Genomic DNA, 17,824 nt, shown 5'->3' on the forward strand with positions numbered 1-17,824 from the left:
CCTTCAAAACTTCCTCTTCCTTTAAATCAACGTGACTCAGCTACTGTTATAAGGGAAAGCAAGGAGACATTTTGTTTATTTTGTTTGCTTGTATGCAAGGATCAGATGACAGAATAGTAACTGCCTTTCTTTTAAAGTCCTGCTTCTCTTTGAGAAATGCTTTTCTCAAGTGTGCCTCTGCAATTTGGCAAGTTCCTGTCAAATCCTCGCCAGTCCCCATAACCATATCAGACACAGCTCTATAGCTAAGCTAACCACATCCGTCTTATTCCCTGAGAACCAAGACCTGCCTTCTTTTCTTTCTCTTCCTCCCTCTCTTGAAATATATTTATTGCCCTGGAGTGAGACTTTCTACCAGAGAATGCTTTTATCAGAGAAGATGCAGTACTCTGGCTACTTTAACTATCCAGTACATTCTAACGTTTATATAACCAGCAACTTTATACCAACAAAAATTTAACAGAGTAACACACAGCTTTTTCTTCATTCTGCATTTTAGGAGCTACTTCATTTTTTGGAAAGGTTTTAATGACTTGAGCTTTGACCTAGCCTAGCATATAATACATTAGTCTTTATGCTCTTGTGCATTTTCACAATTAAGGGTGCAATCCCATCCAAATGAAGCAGCTAGTCATAGAATCTTTAGACATAGCTTATATGGTCCGCTCTGGTTAGGGATTTTTTTAAACTTGTGTTTGAAACATTATCATGTTAGGGAATTGTTGCCAAACTCATTGTTATTTACTATGAAAGACAACTACTAAAAAAAAGTGGAACCTATTCACTTTAAATAAGAGTGACAAATGGCCCCTTTGCCTCCTCCCTCACCCTAAAAAAAGACAAAATTGGTCCCATTCTTAAGCTGGTACTATCCTGTTCTTCATACATAAACTAAGCAAAGTCTTTTCTGGGACATGAATAATAATCCCCTACCACAAGGTTTATTTGCTTCTACTTGCATGCATTCTACCTGCATGTCCAGATTTATTATGCTGCCACTCCATCCCAATTTTTCCTTAGTGAAAAAATAAAAAACACTCGGCTGCACACCCTTAGCCAAGCTCTCTGTAGTTCTTTTTCTCCTCTCCCCCCAAGAGGAAGCATTTTATGCAAGGTCACATTAACCTTCAATGAAAAGAAGGAACAAAATGACTGCCAGAAGCCTATCTTGGAACACATGTGCCTTGTGTGAACTTTTTTTTTTAACCAAATGAAGATAACGGTTAACCCAAAGCTTTCCTTACTTCTTTTAACTCCATCAACCCATTCAAGCAGTGGCAGACATCAGTTTTCTTTCATTAATGGATGGTCAAATTCCCTTCCCTCAGCAATTCTCCAGGTAATGGAGCCAGCCTGTCTTCCTCTGCACCTTCTCATTTTCAGACCAGCCCTTTCCTTGTTGACCTGAGCACCCATGCCATTCTGTCTGCAGACTTTGCGAATGAAACACTTGTACTTCCCAGTCAAGACAGTTACATCTGTGTACAGCTCACAGTGTGGAGTTCCCTTTGCCCTCCAACCACGCCTCGGAGGCCCCCCCTTCCCTAAGCCGCTCTGCCTCCCTCCTCTTCCTGCATTGCTTCCCTTTGCTCCTACTCTCTCAAATCTCCACAAAACATCAAGTCGCATCAATTTCATGGATAGATTCAGTGCATAGATTAATAACACCACAACTGCAAACTACCTGGTGTTCTGCATACGTGCACTTCAACTTGTGCATGCTTCTGCCCCAATAACTACGGGCTTCGTAGACTTCCCAGGGATTCCCCTGCAGCCTCAACACCCGATTGACAGGATATCATTCCACGTTGCACTGACAGATTCCCTGCTCACCAATATATTTACACTGCATTAGCTTTTCAAAGAGGAAGCAACAACCTTTTTCATTACGCTTATTTCTTTACTTGTAGGTCTGTAATAGACAATGAAAGGCAGAAGACAAAATTTTCTGCTCTAGGGCGATGTGTCATACCCTCAGGTCCGGTTGACTGACACACTGAAATAATGGCTGAAAAGAGAAAGCATATGGAAGGAGAACTAGACCATCCATTTTTCATCTTTAGAAGACTATATCAAAGCTATTTGCAGTGAAGGACACCTATCAATGCAGTACATAGATACACTTCATAAAGGCAGCAAATAAATGTTAGGTAATCAAATATTTTGCCTTTACCTTTAAAAGAAAAAAAAAAGGAAACAACCTCCCCCCCAAAAAGAACAATACAGACAAACCAAAGTTCCTATTAAGAGAAACCGCTCCTATACCAAAAAAGCACAGTAAATGCCTCCTGCAATTAGCAACATTTTAACAAAGTAAAAGAATATTCAACATCCTTCCTTTACATTGAAGGCGTATTTCAGCTGAAAGGCTGAACCATCAGCCCTCAAATATCTGAGGCTGTTGGACAAATGGTCTGTTTGAAGCCCAGCTCAAAAACCTCGCATCCTTGTTTATGAAAACAAGATACCCTAGTACACAAAGGCTAGAACTCAGTTGTGTGCTGTGGAGCTAACTTACTACTTTATTTCATTCCTAATGCAGTCAAACAGGAGTTATGTAGCAGTCACTGTGACTGCACTTTGCTATGCATTGGCTGGAGAACGTGGGAGAGCCTTTCTAATGGCAGACTCAAAAGTCTTGTCTAAAGTTAGCCTTCTCCTAAACAGACAGTTGTCCACCTCCTGTGGTGAGCCAAGTGGAGTCAGTCACACTATCTTACCACCTGTGGACTCTCATCTGTGTAGTGAAACGTTTGTCTCATTATTAAAGGGTAATTTTCCAATTCCAGCTTGATCAGTGCAAAACATCTCCCTGTTTGCATTCTGGTCAAGTCCAATACCTCAAATATACACATACACTTCCCTTACGTAATGGAAATCTTATCTTGGGATTTATTATATTGATAAGCTCTCTGGATAACTCCCACTAAACCAGGAAAAGAAAAGGGTAGGGTCAGAGAGAAGGGAAAAGAACAATAAACTCCGATTGTCATGTCAGCAAATAATGCTGACCAGCTTTCTGCTGTACCTTTCTAAATACACTGATTTCTAAATGCAGTGATAGACCTTGCTACTATATTCATGATTGCTTTAATTTTGTTATTTTCCATCAGTTACGTTAGCAAACAGACTGTACCAGTATTTCCATACTAGTGTCTGACAGATGTAATCAACAACTTGAGTAACAACTCTGTCAGGGGGTGAATCTTATTTCTTGCTTTTCATATGGGCAGTTTGTATTGTTAAGGATTGACTAAAAGAGAGACATCCTGAAAATATAGGCCCTAGTAGTGTCTGTTTCCTATTATAAATTTCACTGTTGATACTGTTATTATTAAGGAAGCATTTCTGGTGAGTTATGGATCCAAACGTCACTTAGACTAGCAAGATAAAACGATTATTTGGGGGCTTACAGTAACTCTGTCTACAATGCAGTTTACTTGCCACAGAGAGTGCTTTATAAAAATATTATCTGTAAGGGTTTAAGCAAGATTAATTCTGTGCTGCAAGATTTTTTTAAGCAATATCTAGTAGTAGGACAAGTCTCTGACAGAGAAGAGCAAGCTTGTTCCTGCTATCTTGAATTTGAGTGATGCACATTTTGTGCTTCTGAACAACATTAATTCATTTGTAGACTGGCTTATTTACTCCTAGATAATTAGAAAATAATTACATGCTCAGAGACATTGAACAGTTGCTTTTAAAAGTTGAACTGAGCAAGTAAAGCTTCTCTCTACTCAGACTGATTGCCAAGGGATTTATCTGATCCACACCTGTCCATTGCATCTCTCAGTCACCATATGTTTTATTATTAACACCTCTATCAGCTAGGCAAGTGTTTTATCCGAATGTAGCATGGAGTAAGTATCTTGGCTGGGGTTATGCAAGATAACTGCCAACAAGCTCAGATTCGAATCTTGGCCACTTGAGTGAATTAGCTAACAGATCCTCCCATCCACACTCATAACAGATAAAAACGTGAAATTCATTAGAATTTATCTAACAGTCCATCTGCTTCTGGCCATGTGAGAGACAGAGATACATTCATCAAACACTTTTGCTTAGCAGATTTTGTACTTGACAGTTTATTACCACAACAGTAGCAAACATTCAGCAGCCAGCACGCTGGACACTATAGAGAAAAGCCAAACTGACTTTTTGATGTACTAGCAAACCAAAACATAACAAGAAGGATCAGATTGTTGATCTAAATTCCAAAGTTACAAAGTAAGGACTACCTCTTTCAATTGTCTATGGAAACAACACAAAATGGACCTGAAATGGTTAAAAACACCAGCAATGATTTGTGAAGAAATCTCTCATGAAACTGAAACATTTTCTCTCCAGTAACATCCTTTAAAATTGAAGAAAAGGAAGCAAACTAAGCAACATAACACCGTTGATTCCATGCTTTTAAAAGAATGCAGCTCCCTTGAGTATGTGGTAGGAAATGAAACAAGCTCCTATGATTCCCCTAACCTGTCTCCTAATTAAATCCCAGTGCATATCAGATGCAGCTAAGAATGTAACTCTAATAAGTGTGGGGTTTTTTGTAATGTTGTGCAGGCTTTAACTTTTTTAAACCAGATACTGATGGCAGTATGAAACATGAGTTCAGTTTCCGTAGGAGATCTTTTGACATGTATTTATACACACGCAATTTCAATTTGAAGTGAATTTTTTTACCCAAAATATATACAGCTGTTCATACTGCGGTTTATTATGACTTATCTACATGAAAGCACACAAATGTAGTTGAGCTACCTTTTAAGCGAATTAACTAAACTCAATTAAGCCTCCACATGGATGCTTTTATTCATAATCCAAGCAAGATCAATTTGATTGACTGTTTCACTCCTTTAAAGCAATCTACATACAGTTAAACCCCTTTGATTCTGAAAAGGTAAATAGAGGAGTTTAGCATAATCCCTTTAACACACTTGCATTCAGGTTAATGTTCCTGAGTGTTACCATGTAGTAAAAAATTAGTATTCTGAAAATAACATAATTCAATTGAATAGTATTCCCACACAACTTCATGCATATCATCTACACCTCACACACACAAAAAAGCAAAACTGTTGTAACTCCTGCTGAAAATAATGTCATGTCTTTAATCCTTCCCACACTTACCTTTCTCACATTATAGAAGTCTCGATGGGGATTGCTCTTTAGTTCTTTAAATTCAGACATTTCATTTAACATCTCATGTAAGCTAAATTTGGATTCTAAAAAGTTAAGCCGACGATGACAGTATGTCTTTCTGTAAAAGAAAACACACAAAAAATTACCTGTAACTTAGAACTGTTTGTATTTCAAGTTCAGAAAGACCTTCAAAGGTTTCACAGTAAAAACAGATACTTTTAAAAATGAAATAAAGGGCAAATCCATACTTTGTTTCCTAAAGGTTAACACATACATTGGTCAATATCCAGTATTATATCAGACCAAAGTTACTTGTGAAACCACTAATGAAACAGAACCTATACATAACCACACTGTTAGGTGCTTCACATTGTCCAAATATTTTATCGCTCTATCTGTGCCTAAGCCAAGTTCTTTTAGTAACGATATGACCAGAGCAAACAAAAAAACTTAAAATGAAATGTGATATCAGTTGCTACTATTCTGGAATTGAAAAATCCAATATAGCAGATCACCTTATATATAACAGAAACAACCTATAATCAAGATTTACTTTACTATGAAAATAAAGACTTTTTCCCCCAATGCTTATTTGCTTTTCAATGTGAGCCAAGATAAGGTCCAATATAAATTCATTTTTATGCCTTAGAAAGGCATCTATTGTGTAGATATATCACTTTGGTTTTTTTTTTCCAAAATGGTTTTGTGCGCTCTTCTTAGAAAAGTCATGCTTTTTTGTTCCTGCTTGCCTACTCCTCCAGCTTCACTTTTATCTTCTGTTATGGTTTTCATTTTCTTTTTAACAAATGATACGTTTGTTCTCTTCACCATCTGTCAATTCTTATCAAATCTACAATATTTTTATGTCACTATTAATGTAATACTCAGCCTTCTTTTTTTTTCTACTTCTTTATTGACAATCTCTCCAAGGAACACAAATCCCGTAACAAATTTAAAGTCTGATTCAAACACAGTCTCACTGTATCAGATGCTGATCAAGACCAGTTTGCCTGCTGCAGGCTATCTTTGTTGGGTTATGCTGTAATTCAAAAGAATGGAAGTCTGAAGAGTAGGGGTAAGATTTCACCAGTTTAAGAAGAGCAAAGGTTAAAGAACAATGGGTTCTTGATGTCTAAGAAGGCCCATGTGTGACAGACATAAATGACAGACAGGAAAGCACTTGTTGCAAACAAGGAGACAATAGAGTATGAAAATCTTATGCAACAGGATTACTGAAAAGACTTTTTTCCTCTTGGTTTGTGTATAGTTAACAGGAAGAGTGAATCAGCCTGCAAATGCTTAATCTGAAGAAGCAAAAGGAGCAAAGGATTGCTGCTGTATTCACAAAGATGCTGAGTTTTCTAACATGTCCTACCACGGCCCCTCCTTCTTCTGGCTTCCTTTACGTAGACTGTTAACAAATGCTGTAAAAAGAAGGGTCTTCAGTTTGTCAGTTTGGTTTCAAGTTTGTACTCATTGTCCTTTAATCTTCCCAATATCTGTCTCTCTTGGAATATAACACACTGAATGAAACTGGAAATGCATTTACCTAGAGCATACTGTAAAGCAGCATACTCAAGCTAACTTTGATCTGGAGCAGGAACACTGACAATAACGGCAGGAGCACAGGCTTTTGCTCATGAATAAGTGGTTAGGGAATGGGACAGCTCTGTTCAGGCCAGCTGCTTTGCCAGCATAAGGCAGGCAGATTATGCTGCAGGTGTCATACACAAACTCCAGTAGGAAAAAATGCACCAGGTGTGACAAACTTGTCACATTGTCACCACGACTTGATCTCGAAGTCAGGAGGACTAGGAGTGCAGTGCTGGCAGGCAGGGCAAATAGTTTGGAAGAACAGTCCAGGTTCCTGCTTTGTTCCATCCCGGGATGGATTCTTTTCCTTTCCTGGTGTTGAGGCTATAGGACACTGATGTTTCCAGTACTCAGCTGGGAAGTAAACTTTAAAAACTAGATACACACATTTTCCCTATTCACTGGGCAAGGACTTTGCAGTGTACCAGTCTACCAATGCTAGAGTTGTTATATTTCTGGTTTTTGGAGATTTCCTGGGAGCTTGATGGTTCTGGGAAGTGAGACCTATTTTGATTATGCACGTGCAGATCAGTTTTGCAATACATGAGCAGTTAATTCACATCTGGAACAAAGTGGACTGAGTATATTGCTGAGCTGTTATGTATATTGTACATACACAGTTTCTTTTCATGCAGCAAGAGCAGAGCAGACATTAAGGAATTCCAGACAACTGTTCAAAACCTCAAATTCAGCACAGGCCAAAATAAAAAAGGTGAGGTTCAAGTTTCAAGTTTCAGTTCCCATGCCTCAAGAAGTTTAGGTCAGATTTGACTTGAATGGGAACGTTTGACTGATGTCTTGCTTTTCTGTTAACTGCTGCTCATTCTGCCATGGCTGATGCAAAGAAACTAAAAAGAAAAGAACATACAGCTAGATTTCATTTAAGTCTTTTTGTGATGTGTTAATGCTAGAGAAAGGCAAAACAAGCATGGCTGTAGAATGAATACTTTGAGGAATTAAATATCATAGAAGTGAGAAATATTAAGGTAACTAGCAGCCTGAAGGGGCAGGGAAGAAAGAAAAAGAAAAACATACGTTGGACCATCTGCAATTAGAGCAAGAACATGGCTCAAGTCAAGAGTGTAGGTCTCCAGGTCAGGATATGGCAAACTCCGAGGCTCATTGAGTTCCATCATTTCTTTGTTATCATAAACAAAGGGAATGCCACCTTTTATCTTGATAACATAATCCAAATTGTCTGGAGCATCATCAAGATTGTAAGGATCTTCATTTTCATCTGGGGGTGAATGGAAGTCTGGAAATAAATTTACATTGTATTTAGAAGTGGTTTATATGAAAGGCCAAACAAGTAGAAAGAGAACTTTCTACTTCTATAATATTTCACTTTTAGCAGATCTCAATACTTGCATTAAAATCATATTTTTGGTTACTAGAGAAGATCTGTTGTTACAACATAGCTCTATTCTGACAGACTCATATTTAATTGCAGTCACTCAAGTTATTTAAGTGCCTACCTTTGTTCAAATATTTTAGTCTAATTATTAGAGTTCTATGAACCAATGTATAAATAGATTTAACACTATTCTTTATTAATGTATGATGACAAGTTTCAAATTAAGTTTTGAGAAGTATTTAAATTGGGATGGTTGAAAGTACAGTTTATATTTTAGAACAATCTAACAGTTGTAGACTTCATACCCACCTTCACTGCTTTCACCTTCTGACTCACTGTAGTAATTTTGGAAGTTTATATTTAAGTATACAGTATGCGGCTGTTCTCATATTGAAACATTAACCAGAAAAGAACAGACTGCCTTACTTCTCCACCTCTGCCCCTCCCATAGTCTAGTGAGGTAGACTAGTGCACACACAATACAATTGTCTTCTCTTTCTCTCAACAATCACTGAATACACTTCACCAAGGCAGTGGTGGTGTGTGGGTGGGTGGGTGTGTCTCTGTGTGTGTTAATAAAACTCCTTATTTTTTTTGTTTAATTGGTTTTGCGTAGAACCAAGAAATGTGGAACCCAGAGGTATTACAACACAACTGTAGTTTTCTCCTTGGCCTTCTAATCGTGACTGAAGTACCAGAAGACAGTTAGGATTTGCTCAGTACAGTTTTGTCATCCCTTACAAAATTAATCAATCACAACTATATATTTATGTCAACTGAACTGCATCCTTGCACTCACTCTTATCATTCAGAATCCTTTTACCTCTTCAGTTAAACCAAGACTAAAAAGTAACTATCCACTTTTATCCACCTAAAGCATCTGAACTTATGCTATAAACTGGTATCATACTATAATATTCATAACTATCCATCTCTAACTTGTGCATATTAAGGCAGTGTGATATTTTATTATTAATAAAACATCAGCTTAAAACCATAACTGTAAAAAAATCATTAACCTAACAATAGCTTGGAAATATCTTCTCAGCAGCTGTTCTAAAGTATCTATCCTGTTGTGAATATCCAGTGTACTGTTCTCTTTGCACTCTTTCGGTATAACAAATGCTTGAAAATACTTCTCTTCATTGTCTTCCCACTAGTGACCTACATGCTAATTGATTTAAAATAATATAAAATGTCACTTTACGGCTGAGAATACATTGCCAACAATATGGATTTGTCAACATTGGCAAATCTGAACAGACCAAAGGTTGCTCCACACAGGCTAATCCAACAACTAGCAGTGCAAACAGTTTCATGTATAAGCAAAGCTTTCAAGACACAACCCACTTAGGTGACAAATACGATTTGTGACATATATAGTTGGGAATATGTCCAACCTAATAAGCCTTGTTGAGAGATTGGAGTTTATTTACCCAGGCAGACTGCCCAACAAATGTGACTATCCAGCTTCCAGACCTGACATGGCAAGCGTGCCATGCCTGTGAAATTACTGACTCAGGGCTTGCTAACTGGTATGTCTGTATCATGCTTCAATTTATAACATAGATGAGCTCATAATCCATTTTATTTTAGTATGCCAAGATCAGGAGGAATGACTTTTCACTTGAAGCCATATCCATGTATGTTTTTCCAGGAGGAACACAGGTGTACTATGTACCATCCCATTTGCTGGAAAGAAATCAATGACTGTCCAGTACGGTTTTAGCTTTTAACAGTTTGAAACTTTCTGATCAGATACAGGCTTTATAATTTAAGTCCATCAGTGATTCTCCACCAATTACTAATAGAATAAGTTACAGAGACAAAGACACTCCGAAGAGATCATAACAAAAACCCAACTCACCTTTAGTAGAGTAGTATATGGTTTTAATTCTATATTTTAAAAAGAATAAGGATATTCACCTGGATGCACTTCATCTTCAACCTTCCATTTTTCATGTTGCATGCTACACAAATACTGGGATGTTGTTCTTGGGAAACGATGGTAGGCAAGACGTGAATACTTTTCTCGAATGAGAAGAGCTTTCACCAGGCTCTTGGCAGCTTGTTCATAATCATCAACTGTTACCTGAAAGGAAAGACTGGATAAATACTGACAAAAATAAAATGGCAGTTTTAGTCACAAACTGAAACCATGCCAGTAACAAGGAGAGTGGATTTTCAGAAATATAGATCTATGTGACCTGAGCATAAGGACCTTACCTGAGGTCTCAGGAAGCCAGTGACAGAGGCAGAGTCCAAATGCAACGTGCAAAACATACACACACATGGAATTTCCTTCTCCTACCATATATTACCTGTGTATTCAATGCCTATGTTTTTATCTATTTTAGTTACCAATTTATTTTTTATGGGAATAAGTATAAATAATTTGAAATGACATGAATTCAAGTGCTTTACAAATCAGTCTGTTCATAGAACCTTTTACAGTTTGTTGCAGAGAGACATGATGCAGTATCATTTCACACTTGAAATATATTAGCTGCTTGTAAATGCATTAGCTGCTTGTGGTTTGGAATTTTTTCCTGTAGATACAGGAAGGGAGAAAAATAATTTCTTACCCCTGCACAGTAGTCCCCACTAATTGAAACTCTCTGAAACTCTGGTACGTCGTATGGCACCTGGACTGGCAGAAAACCACTTTGAAGAACTGGTGTTGTAGGAGACAGAACAGGATTGGCAGATGGTGCTTTCCATTCCTGAGATGGAATTTGTAATGATAAAGACTGAGATCGAATCATCTTGAAACTTTTCTTCCTAGGAATTCATGGTATAAAGCATTAAATGAGCCTCAATATAAAACATGAAGTACACTGGAAAACAGATTACAGCAAAGAAATCACCCCCTAAAAAATTTTACAAGATGAAATATCTCATACCACGAGCAAAATGTTGGTCACAAAATATTTGTGCTTTTAGCTTTTATTCCAATGATATTTCACATGGTATACGCTACATACAATTGCACTTACCCTCCACACAAATACAATATGCAATGATTTATTTACAATCACTCTTAGATACCACTAAAATTATTTTGTATCACTTCTTACAAATCCAGTATCAGTGAGTCTCTGGGTAGAAAGAAAACATGATCACTGGGCTTACTTTAGGAGGATTTGATTCTTAGAGATAGTAAGATTAGAATTCAAAGTATCAGAGGAAAGTAAGTGAATGTCACATAAGGTAAGTTGATGTAAGTTATCATGCTATTATACAAACTTTTCATTCTTCCCAAAACATGCAGGCTTTAAAAACTCATCTACTTGTCCAACAACACTAGGCACCAAAATTTCATATAGAATCATTCAATTAAACTTGTAAGAACAAGGATGAGCAAACATAGTTATTCCTTAGGTGGTGTTTGATGAGACTTGGGCAAAAGGCTAACATTGGTTATCTGAGTAATAATATCATATGGCTGTGATATGCAAATTTACTTCTCCCCTCTGGGCAGTAAATGGCTATCCCCCATGGACTTAAAAACTTGGACCCTTTCTCAGCAAAACTGTGATGGATGTGTACCTTAGAAAAAAAAAACAGCTGAAAAAGCATGCTGTAATTTTCAGTGAAGTAATCATAATATCTTGAGTGAAGTTTTGTAATATCTCTAAAAATTTCATTATTTTTCTTACTCAGTTTAAATGTATTTTGAATATTCATCTAATAAGCAACCTGTGATGTCACTTTGTTATGTGCTACAGAAATATTCTCTTCATTTATTTTATAAACTAGATGCCAACACCTTAGTATGTTAGCAAGAACCACTAACAAAGGAAAAGGAATACTGGAATTCTCTCTGGAAGTTGCGTATTACCTCTGTGGCATTCAGCACGCAGTGGTGGTGTGAATAATATGAATAATACCCTATGACCAAATTTCATCCTCACAACTAATTGGAGCCACCTTTGAAATCAGTATGAAATTCTTGAAAGGCAATGTTGGATCAACTGCAACTGAAAACAACTTTTACTCATATAACTGTTCTCTAAGTACATTTCAATCCTTTAGGATAAGGGCAAATACTTGTTCTGTTCCCACATGTAAGCAACATATATGTAACATCCCACTTCCCACTGTTAAACTTGTACAAAACTTAAGGCACACAAACACACAGTTTGATAGAACATTTTTATGAGGCAGTTTCTCACCTTAAAAGTGAAACTTACTGTTTCAGAAGGAAATATACCAGATAGTTGTATGAATAACATCTAGTTTTCCCTTCTGCACTTATGTTTAAGAACATGCCAACTGGAAAAACCACTTGCACAAAGCAAAAACAAGAATCTAAGCCTGCATCATCAGTGTGTCATACCTTAATTTAATTAAACCAACTCTTCTCCCTTATGTTCCAGAAACACAATGCCATGTGCTGCCCAACTGATGGTCTGGAGCTAACAGGGTACATGTGTTTACCTATCAGTTTCAAAGGCTTTCTTGTTTGCCTGTTTTATGATGAGTCTGTACACATCCAAGACTTTGGCATTAGACTGCTGCTGAACTCATGTGACTCTAGCAAATAGTCCAGCCAGTCCACTAAGGTTAAGATACTGGGACAGCCTGACATCAGGGTAAGGCTATCTCCCTCACGCAAGAAAACTGTAAACCAAATCGAGTTTGGCTTGATTAGATTCATGGGTAAACTGAAGATGGACTGTCTGTACATTGACCTAGGAAAATAAAATTCAAAATGTGCACTTTTATAGCTGACAGCAGTTCAATTTTATCTCCATGAGTTAAGGAAACCTACAAATAACCTCATTATGCCCATCCCACTCTCTGTTTCTCCCTTGATGTTAAATGTCAAGACTTTGCTTTCATCTATTTTTACAGAGACTAAAAGAAATATCTTACCACTAGTCGTTTTCTGAAAGTTAAAATTTTCCATTTCTCTGAATGAAACTATTCTATTCAAGGAAAAAAAATTGTCCTCTTTTTTTCCCTGATTCTTTCTTACATTAAAGAATGAGTGAGGTTTTTCCACTTCTACCCAGCAATGCTGCTTGTTAAAGTTGCATAAGCAATATCTATGCTATTGCTGGAAGCACAGCTGAGGAGACGACCTCACCCATCCCCACACCATCTGCATAGCACGGAAGGACATCACACAGGTGCCCTTGGTACCTGCTGTTCACCTTTCTCCTGAAGTAATAACAGGCAGAATGTTATTTGCCAAACATTTCAGTATTATCTCAAACACATTTAAAAACAATTTTCCACTAAGAAAGCAACTAGCAAACAAACCTTTTAGCTGTCTCCACAGACTGTTGTTCTGCCAGTTCCTTTTGAAGTTCCCTTTCCTTGGCCTCTTTCTGCCCAATAGGGCAATCTTCAGGCACGGTGAATAGTGACAAGGCATCTTTGCTGTCTTCTTCTCGGAGGACTTTAGCAAATACTTTCTCCGCTAGGAGCCGCACGTGTTCATCCACCTCTGAGATGTTCAGCTTTGGAAACTGTCTGGGCATCTCAGCTAATAAGGAAGACAGTTAAAAGTTATAAATACAAGTAGAATTAAGATATGTGAGAAATTAGGGTTTGTTCTTTCTTTTGTGGTATGCCTGTTGAAATTAAGAGTTCTGAACAAAAAGCATAGAACGGTTTGAGTTGATGACCTTAAAGATCATCTAATTCCACCCCACCTGCCATGGGCATGGACACCTCCCACCAGACCACATTGCCCAAAGCCCCATCCAGCCTGGCCTTGAACACCTCCGGGGATGGGGCATCCACAGCTTCTCTGGGAAACCTGTTCTAGGGCCTCACCACCCTCTGAGCAAAGAATTTCTTCCTTATATATAATCTAAATCTGCCCTCTTTTAGTTTAAACCCATTACCCTTTGTCCTGTCAGTACACTCCCTGACAAAGAGTTCCTTCCCGCCTTTCCTGCAAGCCCCCTTTAAGTACTGGAAAGCTGTTATGAAGTCTCTCCAGAGCCTTCTGTTCAGAAACTGAATTAAGTAGAAGTCTAAACACAGAATTTAAACTACTGTGCAGTATGCAAGAATTGTAAGAATCCATGAGCATCTTTACTTGTTGGGGCCATGCTAATTTGCAAATTCAGAACTTCTTTGTGTACTCATTGAGGTGGTGTTTTTTTTTTTTTCCTAATAGGAACACAATTTATAACGTGCCAGTTCAGTTTGAAGTATAAAAACTCCTAAAGGAAAGTTAGGAGTATACCTAAAGGTGTACCATACGGGATTTTCACTGCCCCATAGTTCTTGGCTGACTTGGAGATGTACTAAGTGTTAAAACATAAGCAGAAGATGGCCTTCCGGATTGCTTTTGAGACCATAACAAAAGGCAAGGGTATAACGCGTAATGGGAGTGTTCTTTCCTTGTCACATGGTGCTACCTTGCATCATGAAAATTCCTAAGATAGGTACGTGCAGATTTGCCAGAAGATGCAATTTACTGGTATATCTGATAGACCATTGTTTGCAATGTGTGTGTTAAGCTGTATGTACGTACTTGCACTGAACAAGGAAATCACATCCACTCAGTTGCCTGCTTCCTTCTCTGCTGTCACTTGAAAGCAATTTTAGAGCCAAAAGCAAGTTAGAAAAGAACATTGCACATTTCTACCTGTTTCTTTTTTTCCTATTTCTATCCCATTCTTTCCACGAATATGTAGATCATGCAGCTGCTGTGAAATAAAATGGCTGTACAACCAAGTAAAAATGTAGTTAGTTAACTTGGTGGATATTTTTTGTAGGTCATATCCTGTTTTTGAGTTGCATGTGGGAAGCAGACAGCATATAGACTTTAATTTCTTCTTGGCATTTAAATATGATTTTTCTAAAGATATGTTTAATATTTTCAATTTCTATTTAAGTAGCCTTTCATAACAAAATATTTCCATTTTGTTACAGCAGCATTACTGAAAATACCATCTTTAGCGTTTCTTTTGTAGTTTCATTGTTTTATTTATATTTCATTCTTATGCAACGAGTGGATTTTGACATATCTGGTAGCATTCTGTAGCAGAAAAAAATACAGTTCTTGCAAGCACTGTCCAGTACTATTTATTATGTGCTTAAAGAATTTTTCAATGCATTCACAATTATGGAGTTTACAACAAAGATCTAATTCTTATCACGTAAGTTAAAAATAGCAATGAACATCACAAAAAAATGGATCCAAGCCCTGCCAATATGTCCAGCTTGTGTCCAAACCAACATTTCAGAATCCTTCTTGGTTACAAAAATACAAATATATTTTATAAGATGGCATTCATTTAAACAATTTGATGTATGCTGAAATCAGCATGGGGCATGGCAGTTTTTAACCACTCAAGGCATAACTTATCAGCACTCCTATTAGAGTATTTCTGAAGGCATGCTTCAAATTTCATATGCTGATATGTGATCCCTTTTGATATGTGATCCTGTTGTTTTCAGTCTAAAAGATTCTAATTAACATCCACCTGTTTTCACAGTTGCTTTGAGAACACTTTTCATTTTATTCTAAAAGCAAATAGAGTATTAAAAGGTGACAAGAGAAACACTGGACTATAGCATGGCAATTTAGTGATCACCTACATTTTGTTGTGTTCTTATTTTTGTAACGAATTCAGAGGACAGTGGAAAAACTTTACTGATTTTAAAGAACTTTTGATCTGACCCAATGTAGTCTTTCCTCTTGCAGAGTATTTGTTTTGCAATTCGTACTGAGTCTTCATTAAAAAAAAAGTATAACTACATAAGAAACAAAAATACATACATGCTTAGCTGAATGATTTAGTGACAATGCACTAGGATGCCTTAGAAGCATCCAAACTTAGATTCAGTTTCTCAATTTCAAACCTCTATGAAGTCATGGGAGTCTTTCCGTTGACCTCAACGAGCACAGTTGTCCACAACAGCAACTGACACACAGCTGCCAGAAACAAGGACCTTTTGGGCCACTACAGCTATGGTAAAAACACTGTTTCTAGTTAGTAATTCAACTACAGTAAGAGTGTTAGAGATCTGAGTCAAGTGTGGAATATTTCTTCTGCTGCTGAATCAGCAAATAAGATATCTTCAGTACTGGCTGACTAGAACAGGAAAAAATGCATGCTTGAGCGGTTATCATTGGCTGAGTACTTTCCGAGTATAAATGAACATTTTCTTAAAAAATTGTGATCAGAAAAGAAAATGCAGTAGGAAATAAATTGCATGAGAAATCATAATTTAAGTTACTAGAGTAACATAGGTTCAAGTCTGAAAGCATAGCTACAAGTACAATCAATCCTCTGTAGAGAGCAGCATTTTTTTGTTTGTTGTTTTCGGGTTTTTTCCTTTCTTTCTTATAAAATCTGATCTCATGTTCTTTGCTCAAGCAAACGAAAGGTTTGCCCACATCACTTGTAGCTTATGTCACTGAAAGGAGTTTAATAAACCTAAAATAGTCGTGAGACACCTCATGTGAACTGTGCCATCCCATACTGGAACAGGAATGAGGATCTCATATCCTGTATCCTTCTATAGAAGTGCTTGCTGTCCTTTACCCAAGGTGAGTGACTTGGAGAGCAACAGCTCAGCATCCTGATGGGATGGGATGTGATGCGATGGGGATGCAACCACCATCCAGCAAACACTCTCCTTTCCTCAGTCTCCATCGGCACCTTGGGTTCCTGTTGGGTTCAGCACCTTTGTGTAAGAGAAAGGTGCTTCCCTTGAAGCGTGCGGCATAGAACCGATACAACGACCATTTAAAGAGCAGCTATCGATCAGGACTGCCACGGGCTCCCGTACGTACCGGGCATACGCCATTACAGCCGCTACCAGTGCTGCCAGCCCGCACCGCACCGCGCCGAGCAGGCGGGGCCCAGACGGGCCCTGCCCGGGGCGCTCCCGCCGCAGCAGCCCCAGGCCCGCTCCTGCCGGCGGCCAAGGTCCCCGCCGCCCCCAGCAGCCCGCCGCTGCCCCTCCTCTCCTCCCCCCGGCCGGGACTCACCTATTGCCCCGGGGAGAGTCATGCTGCGCCGGGGCGGCTCCGCCACGAGCCGGCGGCGAGGAGGGGACGGCGAAGGGAGGAGCAGCTCCCGCCAGATGCCGCCGCTTCCCTCTGCCGCATTCGCCCGACCGCTACCGCAGCGCCGCCACGGCCCCCCGGGGCGCCGTCCGCCTCCGCCGCCCTGCCCGGCCCCGGCCCCACCCCGGGGGGGGCGGCTGCACGCGGGGCGGCTCCGCAGCACGTGGGCCCCCCCTCCAGCGCGAGGAGCCCTGGCTGCCGCGCGCCGTGGGGAGCCGTTAACGGTCGCCCGGGGCGGGGGTGCGCGCCGCGTTCATACCTCTGTGAGGAGCCGCTCACCAGGCGGGAAGGCGGCCGCGGCTTCGGGCTGCACCTGCGGTCACGGGAGGGGCCAGGGTGGGGCCTGCCCCCGGGCCGCCGCCTCAGAGGGAGCCGCTGTCCCGCGTCGCGGCTGGCCGCTTCCCTTCGGAGGCTTCGGGACAGCCGTCGCGTTGTCACATGGCTCCGCGCGGCCGGGGGAGGGAGCTCACCGGGGCGGCCCGCCTCAGCCCGGCCCGCCTCGCCTCGCCTCCGCCACGGGCCGGCCGGCGCCGGGAGCCCCGTGAGGGCCAGTTTCCCGAGTGCTTCCCTCAAACCACTTCCTTCAAAAGCACTTTCACACACAAAGCTCCGCTTCGGCAGCAGAACGTCGCGAGGCCGGTGCAAAGATGTCACTTGATGAGTAAGTTTGCTGCCAGTGCATCCCTATC

At 39.6% G+C, this 17,824-nt stretch overlaps 1 protein-coding gene across 10 annotated transcripts in view; it reads right to left on the reverse strand.

The window, feature by feature from the left end:
- AMPD3 (adenosine monophosphate deaminase 3) overlaps window positions 1-17,569 on the reverse strand; it is a 50,052-nt gene extending 32,483 nt beyond the window's left edge. For 6 of the 10 annotated variants that reach the window (XM_035550011.2, XM_035550004.2, XM_035550014.2 and 3 more), the window contains exons 1-6: window positions 17,058-17,188; window positions 13,361-13,586; window positions 10,678-10,873; window positions 10,019-10,184; window positions 7,774-7,993; window positions 5,134-5,263 (exon numbers count right to left, since the gene is read on the reverse strand). In XM_035550011.2, the coding sequence (XP_035405904.1) occupies window positions 5,134-5,263; window positions 7,774-7,993; window positions 10,019-10,184; window positions 10,678-10,873; window positions 13,361-13,586; window positions 17,058-17,079 (960 nt within the window). In that variant the 5' untranslated portion in view covers window positions 17,080-17,188. Of the gene's footprint in view, window positions 1-5,133; window positions 5,264-7,773; window positions 7,994-10,018; window positions 10,185-10,677; window positions 10,874-13,360; window positions 13,587-17,057; window positions 17,232-17,394 lie in introns of those variants that run through there. The other 4 variants (XM_035550002.2, XM_035550012.2, XM_050710897.1 and 1 more) reach the window with 2 other exon arrangements.
- Between the last annotated feature and the right edge of the window lie 255 nt (window positions 17,570-17,824).

This window comes from Cygnus atratus, chromosome 5, assembly GCF_013377495.2.
Source record: "Cygnus atratus isolate AKBS03 ecotype Queensland, Australia chromosome 5, CAtr_DNAZoo_HiC_assembly, whole genome shotgun sequence".
NCBI classification, from domain to species: Eukaryota; Metazoa; Chordata; class Aves; order Anseriformes; family Anatidae; genus Cygnus; species Cygnus atratus.